This window comes from Mustela putorius, unplaced genomic scaffold (assembly GCF_011764305.1).
Source record: "Mustela putorius furo isolate JIRA1106 unplaced genomic scaffold, ASM1176430v1.1 tig00003858_pilon_pilon_pilon, whole genome shotgun sequence".
Classification (NCBI taxonomy): domain Eukaryota; kingdom Metazoa; phylum Chordata; class Mammalia; order Carnivora; family Mustelidae; genus Mustela; species Mustela putorius.
In genome coordinates this window covers 9,440,710-9,461,868 of record NW_025422010.1, presented here as the reverse complement: position 1 = coordinate 9,461,868, position 21,159 = coordinate 9,440,710, and the positions used below count along the sequence as shown (strand labels likewise).

The following is a 21,159-nucleotide window of genomic DNA, read 5'->3' as shown; positions in this document are numbered from 1 at the left end:
GTCGCTTTATCACCTTCAGTTTCATTTATTTTGTGTTTGGCTGGGACTGCCGTGTTGTAGTATGTTTTCACCACAATTTTCCAATTACTGGGCCTCAAGATAAATGTCTCTGGGGCTTAAAATGCAACAACCAGCCCCTACTGCGAAACAGATACGTGTCATGTTTCCAAATGTGCACAAGCAGCAACCTGTCATTTTTATCACCATGTTCTCTCCCCAAGCAAAGGTGGCCTTTGGTGGGCAGCCTGGGTGTGCCGGTGGTCTATGTCCCTCCCAGGTAGGTCTCGCAGCCTGGACTGTGTGGCTTGTGGCCAGGCTGTTGTCCTTCTGGCCTTCTCCCTCTTTGCCTTGGTGCTGGGATCTGAACCAGCTGTACCTTTCTTGAGCTGGACAGCCCAATAGAGTCTTCTCTTCTCACTTACTTTGTAGCATTTTGTCCTCTGATAATAGCTTCTGTCTTTTCCATATAAGGACCTGTGCTGTCTGCAGCCTCAGATCCTCAGAAACTACCAGTGCAAACAAATATTTCATAGCCATGAGGTACCTCGTGAGCATAGCAATTTGCAACTGTTCCGGTAATAGGTCTTTGTGCTCTTTCGCCAGAGAAAGGAGAGACTCTTTGTACAAGAAGACTTAGCAACTCGGGGCTCAGAAACCTCGAAAACTAAAAGAAAAGCAGCCTAGATTGGCAGATTGTGCTGTCAGAAGCACAGAAGGCAGCCTGGAGGCTCTCAGGGCTGGGACTGTGAATGAGGGGGTGGAGTCTGGCTCAGGTTGGAGCCCCATCTCGGAGTGGGGGACACCATGAAACCTCATCTCACTTCGGACTGTTTTCTCCTCTGTTCATCAGTGGTAATAACGTACGCCTCTCAGGGCTTTTGTGAGGATGAGATGAGATCAGACGCATAAGGGAAGAGTTTAGTGGGGCACCTGGGTGGCTCCGTCTGTTGAGCATCTGACTCCTGATTTGGATCAGGTCCTGATTTTAGGGTTGTGGAATCAAGCCCCATGTTGGGCTCCACACTCAGCAGGGAGTCTGCTTGAGATTCTCCCTCTCCCTCTGCCCACCACCCTTCTTTCTCATAACTAACAGAAAGAAAAGGATGGAGGGAGGGAGGAAGGAAGGGTTTAGCATTGCCCCTGATGTGAATGTGTGCCCAACAAACAGTAATTGTTAATATCCACCATTATTCTCCCAAACAGCCAAGGAGAAAGTGTTTTCCTTCGGTTGTGGCCATGGAGGGTGTGAATCCGCGGAGGACTCTGTTTACAAGGCTCTGCAGTGTAACAGTGGTGCATGGGCTTGAGCTGAGTGCAATGATTCTAGGGCAGGATGGGAACCAGTCTCCCTGGGAGCCATCAAGAGGCTAGTGGAGGGGAAGGAAGAATAAAAGGTTATTTTCCAGCCAGGATCTGCTGCTTCTAACTAAAGGAGAAGCTTGTAAGTCTTACCTTCTCCTAACCCTTCGGTGGAGACTAATGTGGGTAAGAGAATCTTGGTAACTTTCTCCTAAACAGAAAGAAGGCCTCTGCCTCTTCATTTTCTTATTCTGATTTTATAAGATTTTATAAGCACGTGTGCTGTACATCAGCCCCCCAAAACTTAAACAGCTTTCTAGATAAAAAGGATCTCTAAGAATTCTGAGAGTCACCTGTCTACATCCGTACCTTCCTTCCCATCCTCACTCATGATTCACAGGATCATGATTTTTGTCTCTTTTTATTACTAATCTGAATTTTAAGCCCAAAGCCTGTCTCTGAAACACTTAAGCAATTGAGAGCTTGTTCATTTTTTTTCTGAAATTGCCTGGAAGAAACTGGTTGGCTTAAAATAGGAAATATTAAGAAATGACTTGAAAGTCCAAATAATTGCCTAACGTCATATTTTATTTAGTCACTTTCAATACTCAGCAAATGCATCAGCCTTAGATGGGTTCAATTTGGAGTGAGAAATTCAGTTTTTTTCTCCTTTCAATAGGAATTTAGAGTTGATTTGCTGGCTGTTGGCCAGACTAAAAAGAAAGAGTCTAATGAATCAGCAGGCAAGTCCTCCATTCTGAGTTTGGTTTATTTGATGGTCAACATTTTCCCCTTTTTCTTATTGTTTCTTGGAAGAGATTCTCCACTGGATCTCTGAATCTTCTAGAGAAATGAACTGGCCATGAATCACATGCACATAAACCATCCTACACTCAGGGTCCCTTGGCCAGGAGACCCAAAGTAGCAGGTGAGCCTGGGAAGACACCATACCCCAGGCTGGGGGCCTTGTGACCGTCTGTCAGTCAGTGAGGGAGCCAGACGCCAGGCACCTGTGGTAGAGTGGGGCACCTGGTGGGTTCCCTCACTCCTCAGGGGGCTTCCTGGTCTTTTAAAAACAATATACATATGGATTATACATATATATAGTTATGCCTGAAGCACCAGGCTGATAAAAACAATGTCAGCTCACAAAAAGAGATCCAAGAAGCTGGCAAATATTTTTTTTTTTTTTTAAGATTTTATATATTTATTTGACAGAGAGAGAGATCACAAGTAGGCAGAGAGGCAGGCGGAGAGAGAGAGGTGGAAGCAGGCTCCCTGCTAAGCCGAGAGCCCGATGCGGGGCCCAATCCCAGGACCCTGAGATCATGGCCTGAACCGAAGGCAGAGGCTTCAACCTACTGAGCCATCCAGGTGCTCCTGGAAAATAATTTCTGATGAAACACCACTGCACCACTCTTGAAAACAGTATGGAGGTTCCTCAGAAAGTTGAAAATAGAGCCACCCTATGACCCAGCAGTCACACTACTGGGCATTTACCCTAAAAATACAAATGTAGTGACCTGAAGGGGCATGTGCACCTCAATGTTCATAGCAGCAATGTCCACAATAGCCAAACTATGGAAAGAACCTAGATGTCATCAACAGATGAGTGGATAAAGAAGGTGTGGTACACACACACACACACACCCCACACACAATGGAATACTATGCAGCCATCAGAAAAGGAAATCTTGGCATTTGCAATGACGTGGATGGAACTAGAGGGTATTATGCTGAGCGAAATAAGTCAATCGGAGCTCTCTCTGATATGAGGAATTTGAGAGGCAGGGCACGGGGGCCATGGTGGGAAGGGAGGGAAAAATGAAACAAGGTGGGACCAGGGAAGGAGACAAACCATAAGAGACTCTTAATCTCAGGAAACAAACTGAGGGTTGTGGGAGGAGAGGGAGAAGGAAGGAGGGATAGGGTAGCTGGATTATGAACATTGGGGAAGGTCTGTGCTATGGTGAGCACTGTGAATTGTGTAAGACTGATGATTCATAGACCTGTATCCCTGAAACAAGTCATACATTATATGTTAAAAAAAAAAAAAAAAACACGGCAATCCTACATAAGATATCAGTGGGAGCCTCTTTTCTCTGACCTCTTTAATAATTTCCTCAGTTTGTTTTGTTTTTGTTTTTGTTTTGTTTTGTTTTACTTGTAAAGGAAATAGTATTTACTGTGGGTAATTTGGATGCTATAAAAAGCCACAAAAAAGAAAATAAAAATCACTCATAATTCCATAACCTGAGGATGAACACTATTAACACTTGGTATCTGTTTTGCCAGTCTGCTTTTCTGACATATCGCTATTGATATTTTATTAGATGTAAATTGAAATCACAAAATACATGATGTTTGCAACCTCTATTTTTCTTTTAATGTGTTCTATTTCCTGAATCTGGAAGTATTCTTCAAAAACATAATTTTAACACCATCCACAGTACTCACTCGCTATTAGAAAAGGTAGTGTGATCAGCATTCTTACCCAAAGTCTTCCCTCAGTATCTCTGCAGTTTCCTTAGGCCAGCAGAAATTACTTTGTTCTTGTTGTTTCCTTTCTTACTGTCTGACTCCACACTCTCATGACCCCTCCTTAGAAATAAAGACTTGTTACTCTGTTGCTCAGACAAGGCAACATAGTAGATACTGTTAATACTGAGTGAGTGAAGGCTGTCTGAGTCATGGGAACTTAGTGGTTTCTTTCCAGAGGTGGGATTCCTGGCTCAGTGTGTGCGTTCATCGGGCTCGTTTTCCCACCGGTAATGCTGTGGGATGTAATGCCCACTCTCACTCATCTGGATACAAGTGCCTGCCTCTGTGGATACTTGCCAACACTGGGTGTTCTGCGTCTTTTGGTCTCTAAACCTCTCAGTGAAAAAATGGCATTTTATTTCAATTGCTAGTAATCATGTGTTTGTTGGCCATTTATTTTTTAATGATTTTCCTGCTGCTTGCAAAATATTACTCTTTTGTCTGTCTTGTACTAGAAAAATCTTTTTTCCATTTTGTCATTTGCTTTTTAATACTGTAAATTATTGGGTTTTTTTGAAACATAAAAATTTAAAATCTTACCAGTCCACTTGATCAGTCTTTTCCTTGTATGTTTTGGCTTTTTTGTGTATGTTTATAAAGGCTGTGCCCAAGAATAGAGATTTTCTTTTTCTAGTTCCTTTATGATTTCTTATATCTAGATTTTTAATTCATGTGGATTTTTTTTTTGGGGGGGGGGGATACCTGGTATTGATCTTGCTTTTTTTTCCCCCCTGTGCTAGCCAGTAGTTTATCCAGCCTGTACCAAACAGTCCATTCTCTCCCCCCACTTTTCAGATGCTACCCATATCAACTGTTAAAATCTCATATAGTCTCAAATTTATTTCTGAGCTTTCTGTTTTGTTCCATTTATCTGCCTATTTTTGTACCAGCACCAAACCATTATATTGTATTTCTACACCTAATAGTGCAAAGCTGCTGTCCTATTCTTCCTCTGCAGAGTGTTCTTGGCTGTTTTTACCAATTTATTTTTCTAGGTCAGAGGTCAGCAAACTTTCTGAAAAGGGCAGGATGGTAAATGCGACAGGCTCTGGAGGCCATTGTCACTGCTCCTCAGATGTCCTTCCGTAGTACAAAGTAGACAGTAATAACCAAGGCTTTGCTCCAGTGAAACTCATTTATAAAACAGGCTGTGGGCTGATTGGTCCTGAAGGCCTTAGTTTGCCAGCCCCTGTTCAAGATGAATTTTTGAATCATTTTGTCAAATCTTTCCATATTCTTACCTCCCTCACATATGCACAAATAGCATTTGTGTGTGTGAGTCTATGTGTGTGTGCATGTGTGTATACACACTCATAAATACTTCTCATGTATATATGTGTATACATTACATTATATATATGGAAAGAAAGGAATTTGGTTAACATGACATCATACTTACAATGATATGGGCGAAATGTGACATCTTGATAAAATAGGGTCTTTCCATCAGACAGCATCAAGCATTTATGTCTAGCACCAAAATTGTATGGTTTCTTTCATAGAGTTCCTGCCAGTTTCTGGTTAACTTTAATCTTGGCATGGTTTTTCCCTGTAGTTGTTGCTGTGATTGGGACCTCTGTGGGGGATCCCATACCCCCCCTCCCCGCCCCACCTCTTCTGTGATTCGCTAGAAGGATCACGGGACTCTGACGCACTTGCACTCAGGGCTCAGCAAGGGGGAGACCCCATCAGGTCGGGTGGAGGGATCTGTGCACAGACAGGCTCCCCATTGGTTGGCCCAGGTGTTCCCCCCTACCCCCAACCAATGCAGCACCGTAATTCCTCTGTTTCCACCTCTAGCTCTCATGTCACTTCCAGATAGCTTCCTTTTGGGTGTGCACAATGTGTTTTGCAGTCATTGGGTAGCAAATGATGCCGTGGAGGGAGACTCTGGGACAGCAGGCTGACTACGCAGACATCGGTCCCAGAATTAAATCCCATAGGCTGAAGCCTTCCTTGGGAATGGTTTCTCTCCCTGCTTCTTTATTGTAACTCTTCTCTGTCACGAATCATCAGAAGCGTTCATCTTGTTCAGCTCGTTCAAATCAAAGAAGCCCCTTCATTGCCGCGTGAAAAATCTTGGAAAGCCTATGGACTCTGGGTAGTAAATCTCAAGCCTTTCTTAACACAGACTTAACATAACTTGTTGGAAGACGTTGGTTCTCTTTCTACTTTGACCCTGCTTTTACCAAAAAGGCTACAAGAAACAAAGCTGCTTCTGCAGCTGGGTTTGAACAATCAGTTTCCGTACACACCGACGTGGCTGACCCAGGAGTACCCACACTCCATGCTGATTCTGTAACCTTCTCACCCTCTCTCAACTGCTATTTTTTCTCCAGTCCTCTGGCCTCCTAGAGGGTAAGGGGTGGCTGGAATTATTTCATAACCCTGAAATTCATCCAGTAAATGGCACTCGCTGCCTTTCTATGAGTGAGTCACTTGGAGTGTAAACAGAACTGAGTTCACTACTATAGGTCTGACCTTGACGTAAGTGATGTGTGCGAGCCTCCTTCCCAGGCTGTTTGGGCAGCAAAGGAATGAGCAGAGAGGCTCTGAGCCCCCTTGACAGGAACTCCCAGAGGATCCAAGCTTCCAGGTCTGTTCCTGGTGCTTCCTGTACGGCAGGGCTGTGGAGGGGAGGGGCCGGCGGGCAAGGAAAGCCCCTTCCCACTCGCAGGCTTTGCTGGGGTCTGAATGAGAGCTGGCAAGTCTTGTAACCTTCGAAACCACCTTCTCCTGGCTTATCTCAGGATTCCCTTCATCTTTGCAGGCTTCACGTCCCTTTGTCTCCCGCTGTGATGCTTCTTGAACTGCTGGCTGGTTCTTTCAGTCTTCATACTTTAACAGGGACTGTCTTGGCTTCCTGCTGTTCCATTTCAGACATCCCCGGGCCTTTTATTTATAATCCTCTTTGTATTTCAGATGGATTTCGTGCTGATAGCAGGCAGAAGTGAACAGCACCATATGTAGAACTAGGCAGGGGCCCAGCCCACTGAAGGACACAGCCAAGGCCATGTCCCATGAGTCACGTATGGACTTACAAGAACTTGAAGATGTAGGTTTAGTCATGAGTCGAAGGGGGCTGTGTTGTGACCTGGATGAGGTTTTCTCCCTAAACATAGGACACCCTTCTCTCCTTTCCTACCATTTGAATATCTGGCCATTTACCCATAGGCACTCAGGACATACCAATTAATTTTTATATTTGCCCCAACAAAACATAATTAGGAAGGTAAGGCAGCTCCAGAAACATTACATACCTGTTTCCTAAAATGCCTACGTTTCTCCCATCTTTCCCCCACTATTTAAAATTATCCAAACTACCTCTCTTGTCATTAAGCTGAATAATTGAGGAACACTCCAGGTACAATCATGAGGGTTCAGAGACTTTGCCGAGCTTATTCTGTAGCATTTAAACATTGGCTGTAAAAAGTTCCTTGATTCCAGTACAGGGTATGGGGAAGAGCCTCTCTCCATTGGGTGTGTCCCCTACTAGTGGGGATGGTGTGAGCCTGGTGCCGGCTCCTGCCCGTGACCCCTCCCTAACAGAATGTCCCTTGGATCTATTTCAGAGTTCCCTGAAAAGAAGAGGCAGCCGGGAAACATACAAAGAAAAGAAAACCTTTAACCAGGTAAGCAGAAGGATCCTTCTCATGTTATGTCTCCTCGAGGGGCAATCACCTCATTCTGAATTGTCTCAAAAGTGCTCGTGTTGCCTTTAAAATATTCAAAGAAACATGACCTGCTCCAAAAATGGGGACTCACTCAAAACCTCCATGGGGTGAAAATGTTCACTCTAACCCACCAGCTCTTTCGTTTCGTTTCTCATACCGAGAAGCTGGTGGTTTCTTCAAGAAAGGCAAGGACAGACGGACTCTGTGAAGCATAATTTGGTGTAATTCAGGGCTCTCTGGTAGCACTCACAACTGGCGAAACATTTTCTGGCCTTCAGTCATTCACACAGTAAAACAGTACAGCTTGTGTGGTGTTGGGTCACTCATAAGGCAATGTTTTCCGTGTTGGGTTGTTTTTTTGTTTTTGTTTTTGTTTTAACGTGCAAGCCAAACAGTATCCAAACTGTCCTAATTGAAGGTGCAGTGTTCTTGCTGGGGGTGGTAACAGCATCACCCTTTCCATGTACATGGTGTGTGTTCTGCAGCAATGCCTGAACTCTTCTGAACACTTGCTTTCCTGGATTCCTTTCTTGTTCTGCCCCCCAATTATCATATGGTTTTGTTTATTTGTGGAGCATAAGGAATAACACAGAGGACATGGGGAAATGGAGAGGAGAAGGGAGTTGGGGGAAATCGGAGGGGGAGACGCACCATGAGAGACTGTGGACTCTGAGGAACTAACTGAGGGTTTTGGAGGGGAGGAGTGTGGGGGTTGTGTGAGCCCAGGGGTGGGTGTTGTGGAGGGCATGGACTGCATGGAGCACGGGGTATGGTGCATACACAATGAACTCTGGAACACTGAAAAGAAATTTAAAAAATAAATAAGAATTTTTAAAATAATGAATGCTACTGGCATTAGGTATTGGGAGAGAGTAAAGGCAGGAGTGGGATGTCAGCTCCCTGAGCTCTTAGCACAAGTAGTAATTAGAGAGGCTCAAGAAATCTGGGTAACCGAGAGCTCCGCCGACCTGCCCATGAACTCCACACTCTATCTGCTCTGTTGCGCCTTTAGCCACTCACTGATGCCCAGAACATCCTTCAAGGAGAACCAGGCCATGGGACAGCAGGAGTGCCCAAGATTAACATTTCTGCTCTGCCCTCGCTACTCTCCTCACCTCACTTTGCCACCCACTGATAATGGGGAAATTAAAATCCGCAGTCCCGGGGCTGGGAGCTTGGACCCTCCTGGGCGTCGAGTGTGTCTCAGCTTCCTGGCTCCTGAGCAGGGCAGATCTCCCTTAAGATGGTGACCACCTCCCCATTAAGGACTGAGCCATATGGCACTGCATTCCCTGGGCGGTGGGGGGGGGGGGGGGGGTCCCTCGGGCTGAGAAACAGGTGCCACTGCCCTCGGGAGTGTCTTGAGAATTACTCCGGGCACCGGGAATGGGTTGAATCCCCCTTCCGCCTGCGCTATCATTGAGAAAGGAGTATTCTGTCCAGCAGAGCGGTGGACCCGAGCGCCTTGGAAACTGCAGGTCTGCAACCAAAACTCAAAGGAAACCGGCACCCCGGCGCAAGGTAGGAACGCGAGGAGTCAGCGCTTGGGGTGCTGGCTAGACATCAGACTTGCAAGCCAAAGAATATATACCCAGAGCGATATATTTCTGCTGCTTGACAAGGCCTTTCCGGCTGCTGGTGGTGGTGGTGGCGGTGGTGGTCCTGGTCCCACGTGCGTCCTCCCCTCTGTGCTGTGCTTGCCTTCTCTGCCTGTGGTGTGGAAAGTCTGACTGGACCGTCTGCCTTCATACTGCATTCCTGGAGCTAGCTGATGATCTCTTGAAACCAGAGCTCGATATCCTTCAGATATCCTTACGATTCAGCCTAGCCCCCTCCCCGGGAATTTTGGCAGGATTTTGGAAAGCGTGTGGTTGCCAGGTAAGATGGGGATCCTGCCTCTTGCTCCTTCTGCTGAGGCTGCGATTGCCCATCTCATGAGAAGGAGTGGCCCCCTGCCACCAGAACAGACTGAGCCCGGCTCCCTGGGCCTCCTCTCTCTGTGCCTCCTCTCTCTGCCCCTCCTCCACCCCGTCCCCCACCCCCACTCTCAGGGTTGCCACTGGCCGGCAGGCACAGCGCCCAGCTCCAGCTGCCTGGACCAGAGTGAGCGAATCTGACCCTCTCGCGAATCTGACTCCCTTGGCTCCAGAGATTGTCTTTTCTTTGGAAACCGGCTTTAGCATTGGTGGCAGGTCTGGTGTCGCGCATGGTGTTGAGTAGACGTGACAGCATGCTTGCATTGCCTTAGAATTCCTGGTGTGTGTGTAGTTTCTGTTTTTAAGGAACAAGAAGACTTTTTGGATACTTTATCAATCCTCAGGTAATCTATGAATCGGACTCTTCTTAGGGTGCGTCATAGAATCTTGCTTCTCTAACAGACTGGGGTCTAGATTCGGGAGAGCAGTTCTGGTTTTAGTCAGACTTGTGGGGAGGGTTGGGTGGGAGCGGGGGTTATGAGGTTTAGGGTTTCTAGAAATCAATGTGATGTGAGGACTCTTGGATTGCCTACCCTAAGCTGTTAGAGCTAAGCCTTTCAGAGCCTTTGGGAAGGCCGGGGTTTTGCAGGCCTCTCAGAGACGCTACCGCCTGCCTCGGTTTCTCAGTTCAGCTCGTGGGGGAAGATCCTCAGGGAAGATCACCTGAGACTCCCAGATCTTGGTCTGAGCTATGCAGATAATAGTACCCCTTGTCCGCCCATGTCCAGCCTGGCCTCCACCTTCCAGGGCCTCAGGACTGCAGGTGTCCATGGACGGGAGGGTGGGGCATTGGTCCCAGCAGGGGGCCCTGCCCATTCCTGGGTCTGCCCAGGCCCAAGGTGGGCAGATGGTGGTGTTCTCTTGGGGCTGGCGACATTCTCTTCCATGAAGTCGGCTGCGGTCCTCAGATACAGAGGTGGATTTCTGTGCTTCAAGGTGGAGACAGAATCATTTAGGAGATATTGGACTAAGGACACACACGGGCTTTCAAGTGGAATGTTGGGGCTGAGGGCACCGCCCTGTCTCCCATCCTAGGCTCTTCACCCTCAAGCTAATCCATTTACAAAGTGTTGACAGTCTGTCTCCCCTGGTACGTCTGTTTGCTTATTTAAACTCTGTCCCATCATGTGAACGGCAGAGCCCTCTGTCTGCATTTGGATGCATCGACTTCTTGCAGATCTGTGTTTACCAAATAACTGAAGGGTGCATTTGATCTGATTTTGAAAGTTTTAAGAAACTGGGGTCATTTAAAAGTAACGTGCCGGTTTCTGGTACATGGTGGATTCTCCGTATTCACTGAAAGAATGAACGAATCAACAAACAAGCATGCTTTTCCCTTAGTCTTAGGATTATATACAGTATGGCTTTCCTGCCCACGTGGCACTGGCTCACAGTTGGCCTTGGATTTTTCCTGGAGGCTTCCCTGCCACATCATTTATTTTTTCCTTCCGTGGGTTTGGGGTACAGGAGGGGGGATCGAGGTAAGGTAGAAGGAGGACAGTTGGGAGGCACCAAGGTGGGTATTTCTGTATCTTGCTACACGATGGCAAGTGTGCAGCAAGGACAGGGCAGAGAATGAGCCCTGTTCTCTGAGGGTGAAACCTGCCTGTAACTCTGCTGGACCTTTTGAGCACAAGGATCTGAAAGTTCACTCTTCCCCAGAGGGTTGACTTGTTCGGGAGACTGTTTTGTTTGTTTTTTTGTTTTTTAAAGATTTTGTTTATTTTTTAGAGATCACAAGTAGGCAGAGAGGCAGGCAGAGAGAGAGGAGGAAGCAGGCTCCCCACTGAGCAGAGAGCCGAATGCGGGGCCCAATCCCAGGACCCTGGGATCATGACCTGAGCCAAAGGCAGAGGCTCTAACCCACTGAGCCACCCAGGTGCCCCCCGGGAGACTGGTTTGATGCCTCTCCCTCCCCTAGGGCTGATGGGGCACAGCTACCATGTTGTCCGGTCTCTCTGGGTGGTGGGGAAGCCTTTGCCAAAGTCTTTGTCCCCACAGCAGCCTTTGGAAATTTGTAGTAGCCAGAGAGCAATGATTTCACGAAATCCGTCATTTCTCCCATTCATGAATGGGCCCAGTGAAACATTTCTGCAGACCCACAAAACTGTTAGAATGGGTCACAGGCATGGAGATCTGCCCTGGGAAGGCACAATCAGATTTCCAAATGGTCCAAAACCTGCCTTCAGGACCTCAGCCACGCAAGTATGGTTTTTTAGTGACAGTCTGCTTTGGTGACCCTACAGAGTCCTGTAGTGAGTCCAGTGAGAACCACATCTCTGGTTTTCAAACACTTAACTCTGGCCTGGGGTTTCTGAGTTTCACTTCCTGCTGTGTTAGAGCAAGTAAAGGGAGTGGAACAGGAGCGGGGGCTCTCACGTTGCCTGCCCTTGCCTGGTGAAAGGTTGGGGTAACCCAGGTGTTAGGTCTGCGACCTTTTATCCTAACTGCAAGAGCATGTACTTTCTCTACACCATGGCTTCCAAAAAGCCCCCTCCTGCCTGTCATCCTGTGTCCTTGTCCTCCTGTCCTCCTTGTGATATGCATGGGGTGGAGAGACTAGGGGAGGAGTAGAGGCGAATTGCCACACCTCAGGATCTCAGCAAGTCAGTGCAGTGTCGGGTTCTGATAGGGCCTCCCCGTCCTGGTAACTCCTGTGGGCTGCTGGCTGCTTTAGATGGTGAGGTCCACACTGGAGGAAATGAATGGCAACACGTCGAGCTCACTTCTGAAGCCTGTCTGCTACCCCAGGCTTCGTGAGAGTTCCGGCATCTCTCACCAGCACTGGTGACTCGTCGGATAGACCCACACAGTAGCGAGGGACTGCCGTGTCGCTAACAGGCACCGGGTCTCATTGCTTTCTACGTCCTCTGCCGTCGTCACCTGTATCATGGGTTCCACGTGCATGTTGTTCCCAAATGAATTGTTTGGTTTCTTCGGTTTCTGAGACAAAGCCACAGGCCATAGGCCTTTGCCGTGTCTGGCCCGTGAAGGCCTGGGCTTATGATGGCATTGTCTTGGGTCCTTTGACCTGTAACTCAACACGCTAATGGAAAGATCATTGTGTGTGTGTGTGTGTGTGTGTGTGTGCATATGTGTGTGTTGGAGGGCGAGGTGCAAGGGAAATTTTAAGAAAATACGGACATGTGGTATTTTCAAATAACCCTTCTCTTGGGCTGTTCTCTCCCGGCAGGATGACAGTACCGATCTGAAGTGCCAGCTTCAGTTTGCCAAAGAGGAAGGCTCCCTGATGCGTAAAAAGATGGCCAAGCTGGGGAGGGAGAAAGATGCGCTGGAACAGGAGCTCCAGAAGTACAAGGCCCTGTATGGAGATGTGGACAGCCCTCTGCCCACCGGGGAAGCGGGTGGGCCACCCAGCACCAGGGAGGCGGAGCTGAAGCTGCGGCTGAAGCTGGTGGAAGAGGAGGCCAACATCCTGGGCCGGAAGATCGTGGAGCTGGAGGTGGAGAACCGGGGCCTCAAGGCGGAGATGGAGGACCTGCGGGTCCAGTATGAGCGAGAGGGTTCAGGCCGGGACCACGTGGCGAGCATCCCTACCTCACCCTTCGGCGACTCCCTGGAGTCCTCCGCGGAGCTCCGCCGGCACCTGCAGTTCGTGGAGGAGGAAGCCGAGCTGCTCCGGAGGTCCATATCCGAGATTGAAGACCACAACCGGCAGCTGACGCACGAGCTGAGCAAGTTCAAGTTTGAGCCCCGGCCGGAGCCCGGGTGGCTGGCGGAGGGCGCGGGCAAGGGCGCGGGCAGCGGGGCCCCTCTGCAGGAGGAGCTCAAGTCGGCGCGGCTGCAGATCAACGAGCTGAGCGGAAAGGTGCTGAAGCTGCAGTACGAGAACCGGGTGCTGCTGTCCAATGTGCAGCGCTACGACCTGGCCGCGCACCTGGGCCCGCGCGCCCCTAGCCCCCGGGACAGCGACGCCGACAGTGACCAGGGCAAGAAGGAGAGCGATGGGGAGGAGGGCCGCCAGCCCCAGCCCAAGCGGGAGGGCCCTATCGGCGGCGAGAGCGACTCGGAGGACATGTTCGAGAAGACGTCGGGCTTCGGCAGCGGCAAGCCTTCGGAAGCGAGCGAGCCGTGCGCGGCGGAGCTCCTGCGGGCCAGGGAGGACACCGAGTGCTTGGCGAGCATAAAGCACGAGGCCGAGCGGCTGGAGCGGACCGTGGAGCGCCTCATCACGGACACCGCCGGCTTCGGCGACGACGCGGGGCTGCAGGGCAGTGGGGAGGCCTCACCGGGGGCTGACGTCCAGGGGGCAGGGGAGACGGGCGAGGGGGGCAAGAAGGAGCCCCCGCTGCTGGGGACCATCAACGCGAGGATGAAGGCTTTTAGGAAGGAGCTGCAGGCCTTCCTGGAGCAGGTGAACCGGATCGGGGACGGCCTGCGGGAGCGCCTGGAAGGCCTGTCCCCGCTGCCCCACCTCACAGAGTCTTCCAGCTTTCTCTCCACTGTGACCTCCGTGTCCCGGGACTCCCCGGTCGGGAACCTGGGGAAGGAGCTGGTCCCGGACCTGCAGGTAAGGGGGCTCCTGGCTCCGCCTCCCTGCTCCGTTTTGCTCTTCCTCCTCCTCGCTGGCATTGCTGCACTTGAACTCATTCTGCTCTCGGCTGCTTGGTTATGATTTCAAACCTGCATTGTACTAAAGCCTCAAGTGTCAACCAAACCCTTTCTATTGGTTGGGTTCTTTTTTTTTTTTTTTTAATTTTCTTTTACTTCTTGTTTCTTTTTCCTTTTTCCTCTTTATTTTTTTTTAACTGCGCCGCTGCTCTTGGCTTAGAGGCCCTCCCTCACGACACAAGGCTCACCCCAATGGAAGCGATAGGGATCGACGCAGTCCATCCTTTCTCCTTTTTTTTTTTTTTTTTTGGTGCCTCAAACGACTGGCCATCTCGATGAAGAAGCAGAGGAGTTTAAAACAAAGTACAAACTCATTTCACAGTCAGGATACTTAGCAGACTCGCTCAGGAGCACATGCGTCCCTACCTGGGTTGATGATGGCCAGAGGGGCCCAGTGTGGGTCCGAGAGGCCCTAGGCAGCCAGGCCCACCCGCTCCCACTGGAAGATGAGCCAGAGTGGGGAGACAAGCCGGCCCGGGAAAAGGATGGCGCGGACGGAGAAGGTCGTTGCCCTCCCCGAGCCGAGGGCGAGGGCAGAGTGGAGTGGCCTTCCAAGGACTGCTTTCCTATGCATCGCCCTTGGGTGCATGACCCAGCTGCGGCCTGGATTATGGCTTTTGCTGCTCGACCACAAGCGAGGAAGGAGGAGCCTTGTTTCCGTATCCTTCGTGGGTAGCGTGCTTGCGGTCGAGTCTCTGATTCACGCATCCCCGTTGCATGTGCCGTGTAACCGGTCTTCTGCCTTCCTCCCGCTCTGTGTCTCTTGTTTGCTCTGCAGATCTCTCAGATCGCTTTTGCTCATCCTCATTGTGGGTCTGTGCTCGTCCCTCTCGTGTGGCGCTGTGTCCATTCATGCTTTTCCTCCTCCGGTGGTTTCCTTCGTCTACCTCACCCGTCTGTTTCCTTGAGCAACCCCCTCCCTGCTCCTCCCTACCCCGCTCCCCCCTCCCCGCTCCTTCGTTGTTTATTGCAAATTAAAGACAAAACAAATCCGAATCCCTCCCCTGCACCTGACAGTCCAAACTGAGAGGTCAGCTGGAGTGGCAGCCGGGGCAGGAGCACGGGGACGAGCCAGAGCCTCTGCACCGCCGGGCCGACGGGGACGCCGGGAGCTGCCGGCTGGGAGGCCAGAGCTGCTTCAGTCTCGAGGTCAGCAACCACCTGGCCCCACTGGCCAGCAACCCCCGCCCTTCCACCCCTCCTTCGGCTGTGTGGTCGTGTGATGTTTCCTGCCTGGGTCCAGGGCCCTTAAGGGACGTGGTGGGCAGGTGCGGAACCAGGCGGGACTCCCCGCGAAATCAGAATCCATTGCATGCGACTGGAATGGGAGGGTCCACACAGCGTGAAGGCGGGCAGACCGCCAGCTCCTTTGTCCGACAAGCATCGTCCTGCCTGTGGACGCTTGGAAACTCAGCAAGGCCCAGGGGACTGATCTGTGAGTGTTCTGTAGCTTCGTGTCAAACAGGAAAGAAAACAGGCATGAAAGCCAAGCACTGTCTTTGCTGGGCTGGAGGGAACTGTCCTTCCCTGTGTCTCATGTGGCCTGTCCTGTAGTTTCTGGTGGCAGGGCTCCAGCCAATGGGCAGAATCAGGGAGTGCACTACCGACCTGGGGGTTCTCTGTTGCCATAGCATCCTCTTGGTAGCAAAACTCCCGACCCCCATCGAGGCTACCAGAGATATTCCATCATATGAAACAGGGGTCGGCAATCCTGTCGGTGGAAGCTCTTCCTGGCAAGTAATTCCACCTGTGACAGAGAGACAGGTGTCCCCAAGGAATGAATTCCTCTCTCTGATGCTGCTCGTCAAGGCAGGTTAGTGCAGGGCTAGAGTACCATGTTCCACACTAGACAAGGTCTGGCTGAAATTCTTAATTCATCAGTCCCAGTAGGGGTGTTACTGCTCAGCTCCAACCAATCCTGGTGACGGCAGGGGCGACAAAGACAGGGGACTCACTCCTGGAAGCACACTGAGCTCACTCAGCAGAAAAGTCGGGCGTTTGACTAGGAAGTGATGCTCGCCGAGGCTCTTGGGGTAGAGCCACGTCCTTTCAGCTCAACCTGCGGCCAATGCTGGGATGAGCTGTGGGTCCCTTGGTCCCAGTTGGGCACATGGGACTCCTGGTTCACCCAGACCTGAGTTCCCAGATGTCCAGCGTGGGCTTTTCCTCTGTCCTGTGGGAGAGTAGGTCACATCTCTACCCTCATTGATTTGGGCACACAGTGACCTGACAACTGCCCTCAAAGCTTATGTAAAAGCATATGTGGATTTAGGGATTGGTGTGTCTTATAACCTGTGAAACTTCTGCAGGAAACCCCGGTGATCAGCCTGTGCCCCACACAGGGGCTTCGTCTGAGAATGCTGGTTGCTTGGGCAGTAGCAAGCTCGCAGTTATGCACATTTCAAAACCAGTGAATGATTCGTTCCCAGGGAGACACATTTCCTAGTCTTCAGTGAATACCGCACCCCTAGCTCTTTCTAGCAGGGAGGCCACACTGTGCTGAAATCCATTCTTGCCCTGGGCTTGAGCCCAGTTCTGTCCATTACTGGCTCTGTTTCTCAAGCATATCTCAGCCTCTGTTTTTGTATCTGTGATATGGGAAGAAAAATACTGTCCTAGCTACCTCCTGTGATTATATGTGGATGATTCTCAAAGCCGGGGAACTGTTGGCTGAGAAAGTAGCATGAACAGTGCTAAGTGCTGTGGGAAAGTAATAATAAGGAGTAATTGACTAATAATAAGGAGGGGAAAGGTGTCCTGCCACTGAAGGCTGCCAGGAGGGAAGGGATGTCACAGCTCCCCTAGTTCTGGAACCAGTTTCCTCTGCCCACTGTAGCCCTTTCTCATCTTCCCCTGGCTGCTTCCCGATCTGCACAGGCATGGCTCCGGCTGAACATGGCAGCCCCATTCTCCAGGATAACAGTTTTAGGCTAACTGCTGCTTCCCTCCCATATGTTCATTGCTCAAGGCGTGTTACATGTCGCCTTGTTTAGCTAAACGCTGATAAGCTGTTGTTTAACACTGGGGTGTTGATAAGTTTCCCCGTTGCCTGCCACATACACACATGGCATCGCATACCTTCAGAAACCATTGACTTGGGAAAGAGAAACCTAGTTCATTCACTCAGACTGAGTGTTCTGGGAAAATACACCTCCCTGAGAAGTAGATCAGCAGAGCTGGCCAGTGCCATGGGGTGACTTGGGATCACTGCACAGTATAGCTCAGAAGGGAATGTCAGGTCTTCAGGCAAATTCCCCCCTTCCGTGCAGGAGAAAACCAGCTTTCTTGCCATGCTGTGTCACCTCCTTTAAACATCTTCAGTTTCCTTTAATTTTACAGAGTTTGATGAGAAAGCTAAAAAGCTCACGGTGAAAGGCAAGGCCCAGAGAGCATCATTTCCTAAGAGGGGGCTAGTATCCATTGGGACTGAAACATCCTTTGTTCTGACTTTTTTATCCCTTAAGGCATTTCACACAGAAGACTCAATTATGTAGGCAAACACGTTCTAGTTTTAAAAAAATTTTTAAAAAGATAAGACGTATTCTAGAATCACTTGGACAGCTCTGTAGTTTTTCCTTTTATGATAGAAGCCCAGCATAAACCCCTTGGAGGTCTTAGAGGAGCTGCTCAGTCCCTGGGGTGGGTGTCCCCTGCTTAGTTTGGTCTTCCAGTATTACATGGGGGTTAAAGAACTGGACAATGGACAATGCTAGAGGCAGAACTCGTAAAAGCCTCTTAATGAAAACATCTTCAGATCCGTTGCCCAAAACTTTCCAATGAAGCTGTCATGAAACGGAGCACAGAGCTCCCCTGCGTTGAGCGGGGCAGCCCGACCTAGAAGGAGCTCCCGATGGAGCCTCGTGCACACAGCCTGACACCCTAGAGCACCCTGTAACTGCAGAAAAGGTGAACTCAGACTCTTTCATCCAGAATGGGCCCACGACTGAAGCCAATGTACCTCGAGTAGTGTTCTTCCTTCTCTTACATTGCCCTTGAAGTTACTAATTGTCTGTGCAAGCTGATTCATACTCTGCAAGTGTGAATTTTCTTTAGCTCTGTTCTGAATTCTTGGGAGTGGGGAGCCGAAAGGACGCCTAGTATCAACAGCTTCAAAGAGGAAAAAAACTTTCTGAATTCGAGCTGAAGTTTTAACAAAGGATCAATTTCTCAAGTTCCATTTGTGAAATGCCCTCTCTGAAATCTGTGTAGATTTTCGTGTTTAGGGTAAGAGGAGAGAAGGCGTATTCTTACTTTGGACGATTTGGGTGTTTGGGCTGGGTTAAGCCACTACTCGCAGTACTAGCACTGGTAAGAGCAAGCACACCAAGAAGGAGAAAAGGAAAAACCACCTTCGAACAGGGGAGCATTTCAGGAGGTGACGTATCTGTGCAGCAGAAGGCCTGCTGCTTGGGACACACGTACATCTTCAGGAGCGAAGGGAATATCCACACCCAGCACTCTTAAAACAGGAAGAGGCAGAACAAGCTGAAGTCAGAGGCACTAGAACCCACTAACCCATTAATGTAAGCACACCAAAATTAGCTCAGAGGTAAAAAAAAAAAAAAAAAAACACCAGACTTCAGAAGGACAGATATTTCTGGTGCCTATTCATCTGAGTAGATGTTCGCTAGATGCTCCTGTCGTGCACCAGATTTCTTCCCTGACTTTGCTCCCTGCAGGTCCTGACAAATCTGCTGAGAGATTCCGACTTGTTAAGAGAGAGCAGTGTGTAGAATACGCAGCTTGGAATGTGCGGGGCGCCTTAAAAATAGTTCTGAATGAGAAGTGGTCAAGCATGGGCCCTGGTCACGTTTCAGATATAAATGATACCGAGCCCATACCCAGAGGATTGAATTTCTAGATCAGAAATTTCAAAGAGCTCTCTTCCCGAGCTCCTCCTTTGATCCCTTAATCAACGACATACACGAAGCATTTGGGACCCCTCATGCCCCAGCTGTGAAATACCAGCCGTGGTAAAATGATGTGGGGTTTTATGCCAAGTATGTGTACACGGGCGTTGACCTCCTCTACGGCTTTTGGAAGAAGCAGTTACAAAACTGGCCAGAACAAAATGGAACTCACCAGAAAATGAAGTCCTGGGGATAGAGGTAGAATAGAGTCCTGTTATTTAAGGAGCATTGCTAATAGCGACTATAATGAAAAGCACTCCTGTTTTTGCTTCGAGATAATGCAGGCGACTTCTTAAGTGTGGAAAGTGATCTATAAGCCACTTTCTCTGAAGAGGTCCAGAAATTCCCATGGTAAAGTGGTGTGGGACTCAGCCACCTGGGGAAAGCACGAGTGGTGGCATTCAGTACATTGCCAGGGAAGGTGGTTGTGACATCGAGCTCGCTACGTCTCCACAGCCTTGGGATCAAGTAAGGATGGTATTTGTTGCAATAGACTGCCTTACGTAGAGAGAGGTCAAGGCGAATTTGATGTACAATCAGAATCTTAGGTAAGTGGGCCAAGGAAGGCTTTTAGAATCAACCCTTTGGGAATTTGGTAATGAAGGGAAGTATCTATTTTCTAGAGGACATCTATGTGTCATGTGAACACTTGGTCCTAATGTATGTGGTTGGATGCAATTGTGTGGCCGTGGAATAATTCTGGACAGAAACTTGGACTGTAGCATGTTCGTATTTTGTTTTTTGTAACACTGGAGTGACGGCATCCCAGCTAGGAACACTGAACTTGCCTGAGGGGTTTTAAGATTCCATCAGCAAAAATGGACAGTAAAATAAAACTTGTAGCAGATGAGGAAGTTTCTGTTGTTGACACATTTCCACGGGTGACAGGGAGCCACTGTAGGTAAACCAGATGCCCCAGATGAATGACTTCGTAGGACTTCAAGGGTCCTTTTCATCTTCAAGGTGAGCCTTTGAAGTTGTGGTTCCAATAGAGGGACACATTTTTAAATCAGTGCTTAGGTATGAGGCTCATAGATTTGTTTAAAATAAAAAACAGTTTATCTACATTATTCATTAAGATTTAAGCCAAACTAACTCGTTTGGTTTCATGTATAGAAACTAAATTAACACGTCTTTGGTTTTCTTGAAAGTTAGGCTTAATTAGGATGCCTTTTTCTTTCTTTTTTAAAATTATTTTTATTTATTTATTTGACAGAGACACAGTGAGAGAGGGCACACAAGCAGGGGGAGTGGGAGAGGGAGAAGCAGGCTTCCTATGGAGCAGGGAGCCCGATGTGGGGCTTGGTCCCAGGACCCTGGGACCATGACCTGAGCCGAAGGCAGACACGTAACAACTGAGTCACCCAGGTACCCCTGGGATGCCCTTTTCAACATCTCTGCATATGGAGGATTCTTGGACTAGTAGGAGATGTATCCAAATATGGAGGATTTTTATATCTTAAATGTACAGAATAATGAGTAGCCAAAAAAAGTAAAACTGGGAAGAAAGTAGCCTGAGGCACATAAAGACACTTCTGTGCAAAGTGGGACACCCCAGGAGGGCAGGAATTTGGGGCAGCTTTATGTACTCATAAATCCTTAGTATAGTTCCTAGTACTATAGGTGCTCAATAAATACTTATTGAATAAAGTGCTGCCTAATAAAAGATGTCTCTTTAAATAGGTAGCTGAATTCTCCCCCAGATTTAGGAAAATCTTCAGGGGTTGGGATTGGTTTGAGAAGGGAACATCAGAGCAGCAGTGTCTGTGGCTTTTAGGAGCAGGTTAGGGGGAGAGTTGCCAGAATTGGGAACCCAGAGCCTTAGGCATTAACAGCTGCACAGGAACAGGACATAGGGCCTTGGGCCCAAGACAGGTGGAGAGAGCAATGACCCAGGGCCTCCAGGGGCTGCACACTGTGTAAGCCTCAGCTGGAGAGATGTCTGCCTATTGGTAGAGGGAAGCTTGTCTACCAGCCTGAAGTCTCCCCCTACATAACCATACCGGACAGTCAGCCTCACCGGGATCAGACTTTGAACTGATGTTACCTATTGGCTAGGAGTCCCCAAGGGAAGGAGAATTGGTGTTCTGTCACTGGCTTCTGGGAACACAAATCCGTCCTGGAGGC

The 21,159-nt window shown here is 49.2% G+C and overlaps 1 protein-coding gene across 9 annotated transcripts in view; it reads left to right on the top strand.

The window, feature by feature from the left end:
• MTCL1 (microtubule crosslinking factor 1) overlaps positions 1-21,159 on the top strand; it is a 124,093-nt gene that overhangs the window by 66,011 nt on the left and 36,923 nt on the right. For 4 of the 9 annotated variants that reach the window (XM_045065381.1, XM_004742720.3, XM_004742722.3 and 1 more), the window contains exons 4-7: positions 7,413-7,472; positions 8,958-9,035; positions 12,684-14,021; positions 15,140-15,271. In XM_045065381.1, coding sequence (XP_044921316.1) covers positions 7,413-7,472; positions 8,958-9,035; positions 12,684-14,021; positions 15,140-15,271 — 1,608 coding nt within the window. The remainder of the gene's footprint in view (positions 1-7,412; positions 7,473-8,957; positions 9,036-12,683; positions 14,022-15,139; positions 15,272-21,159) is intronic. The other 5 variants (XM_045065383.1, XM_004742725.3, XM_045065385.1 and 2 more) reach the window with 2 other exon arrangements.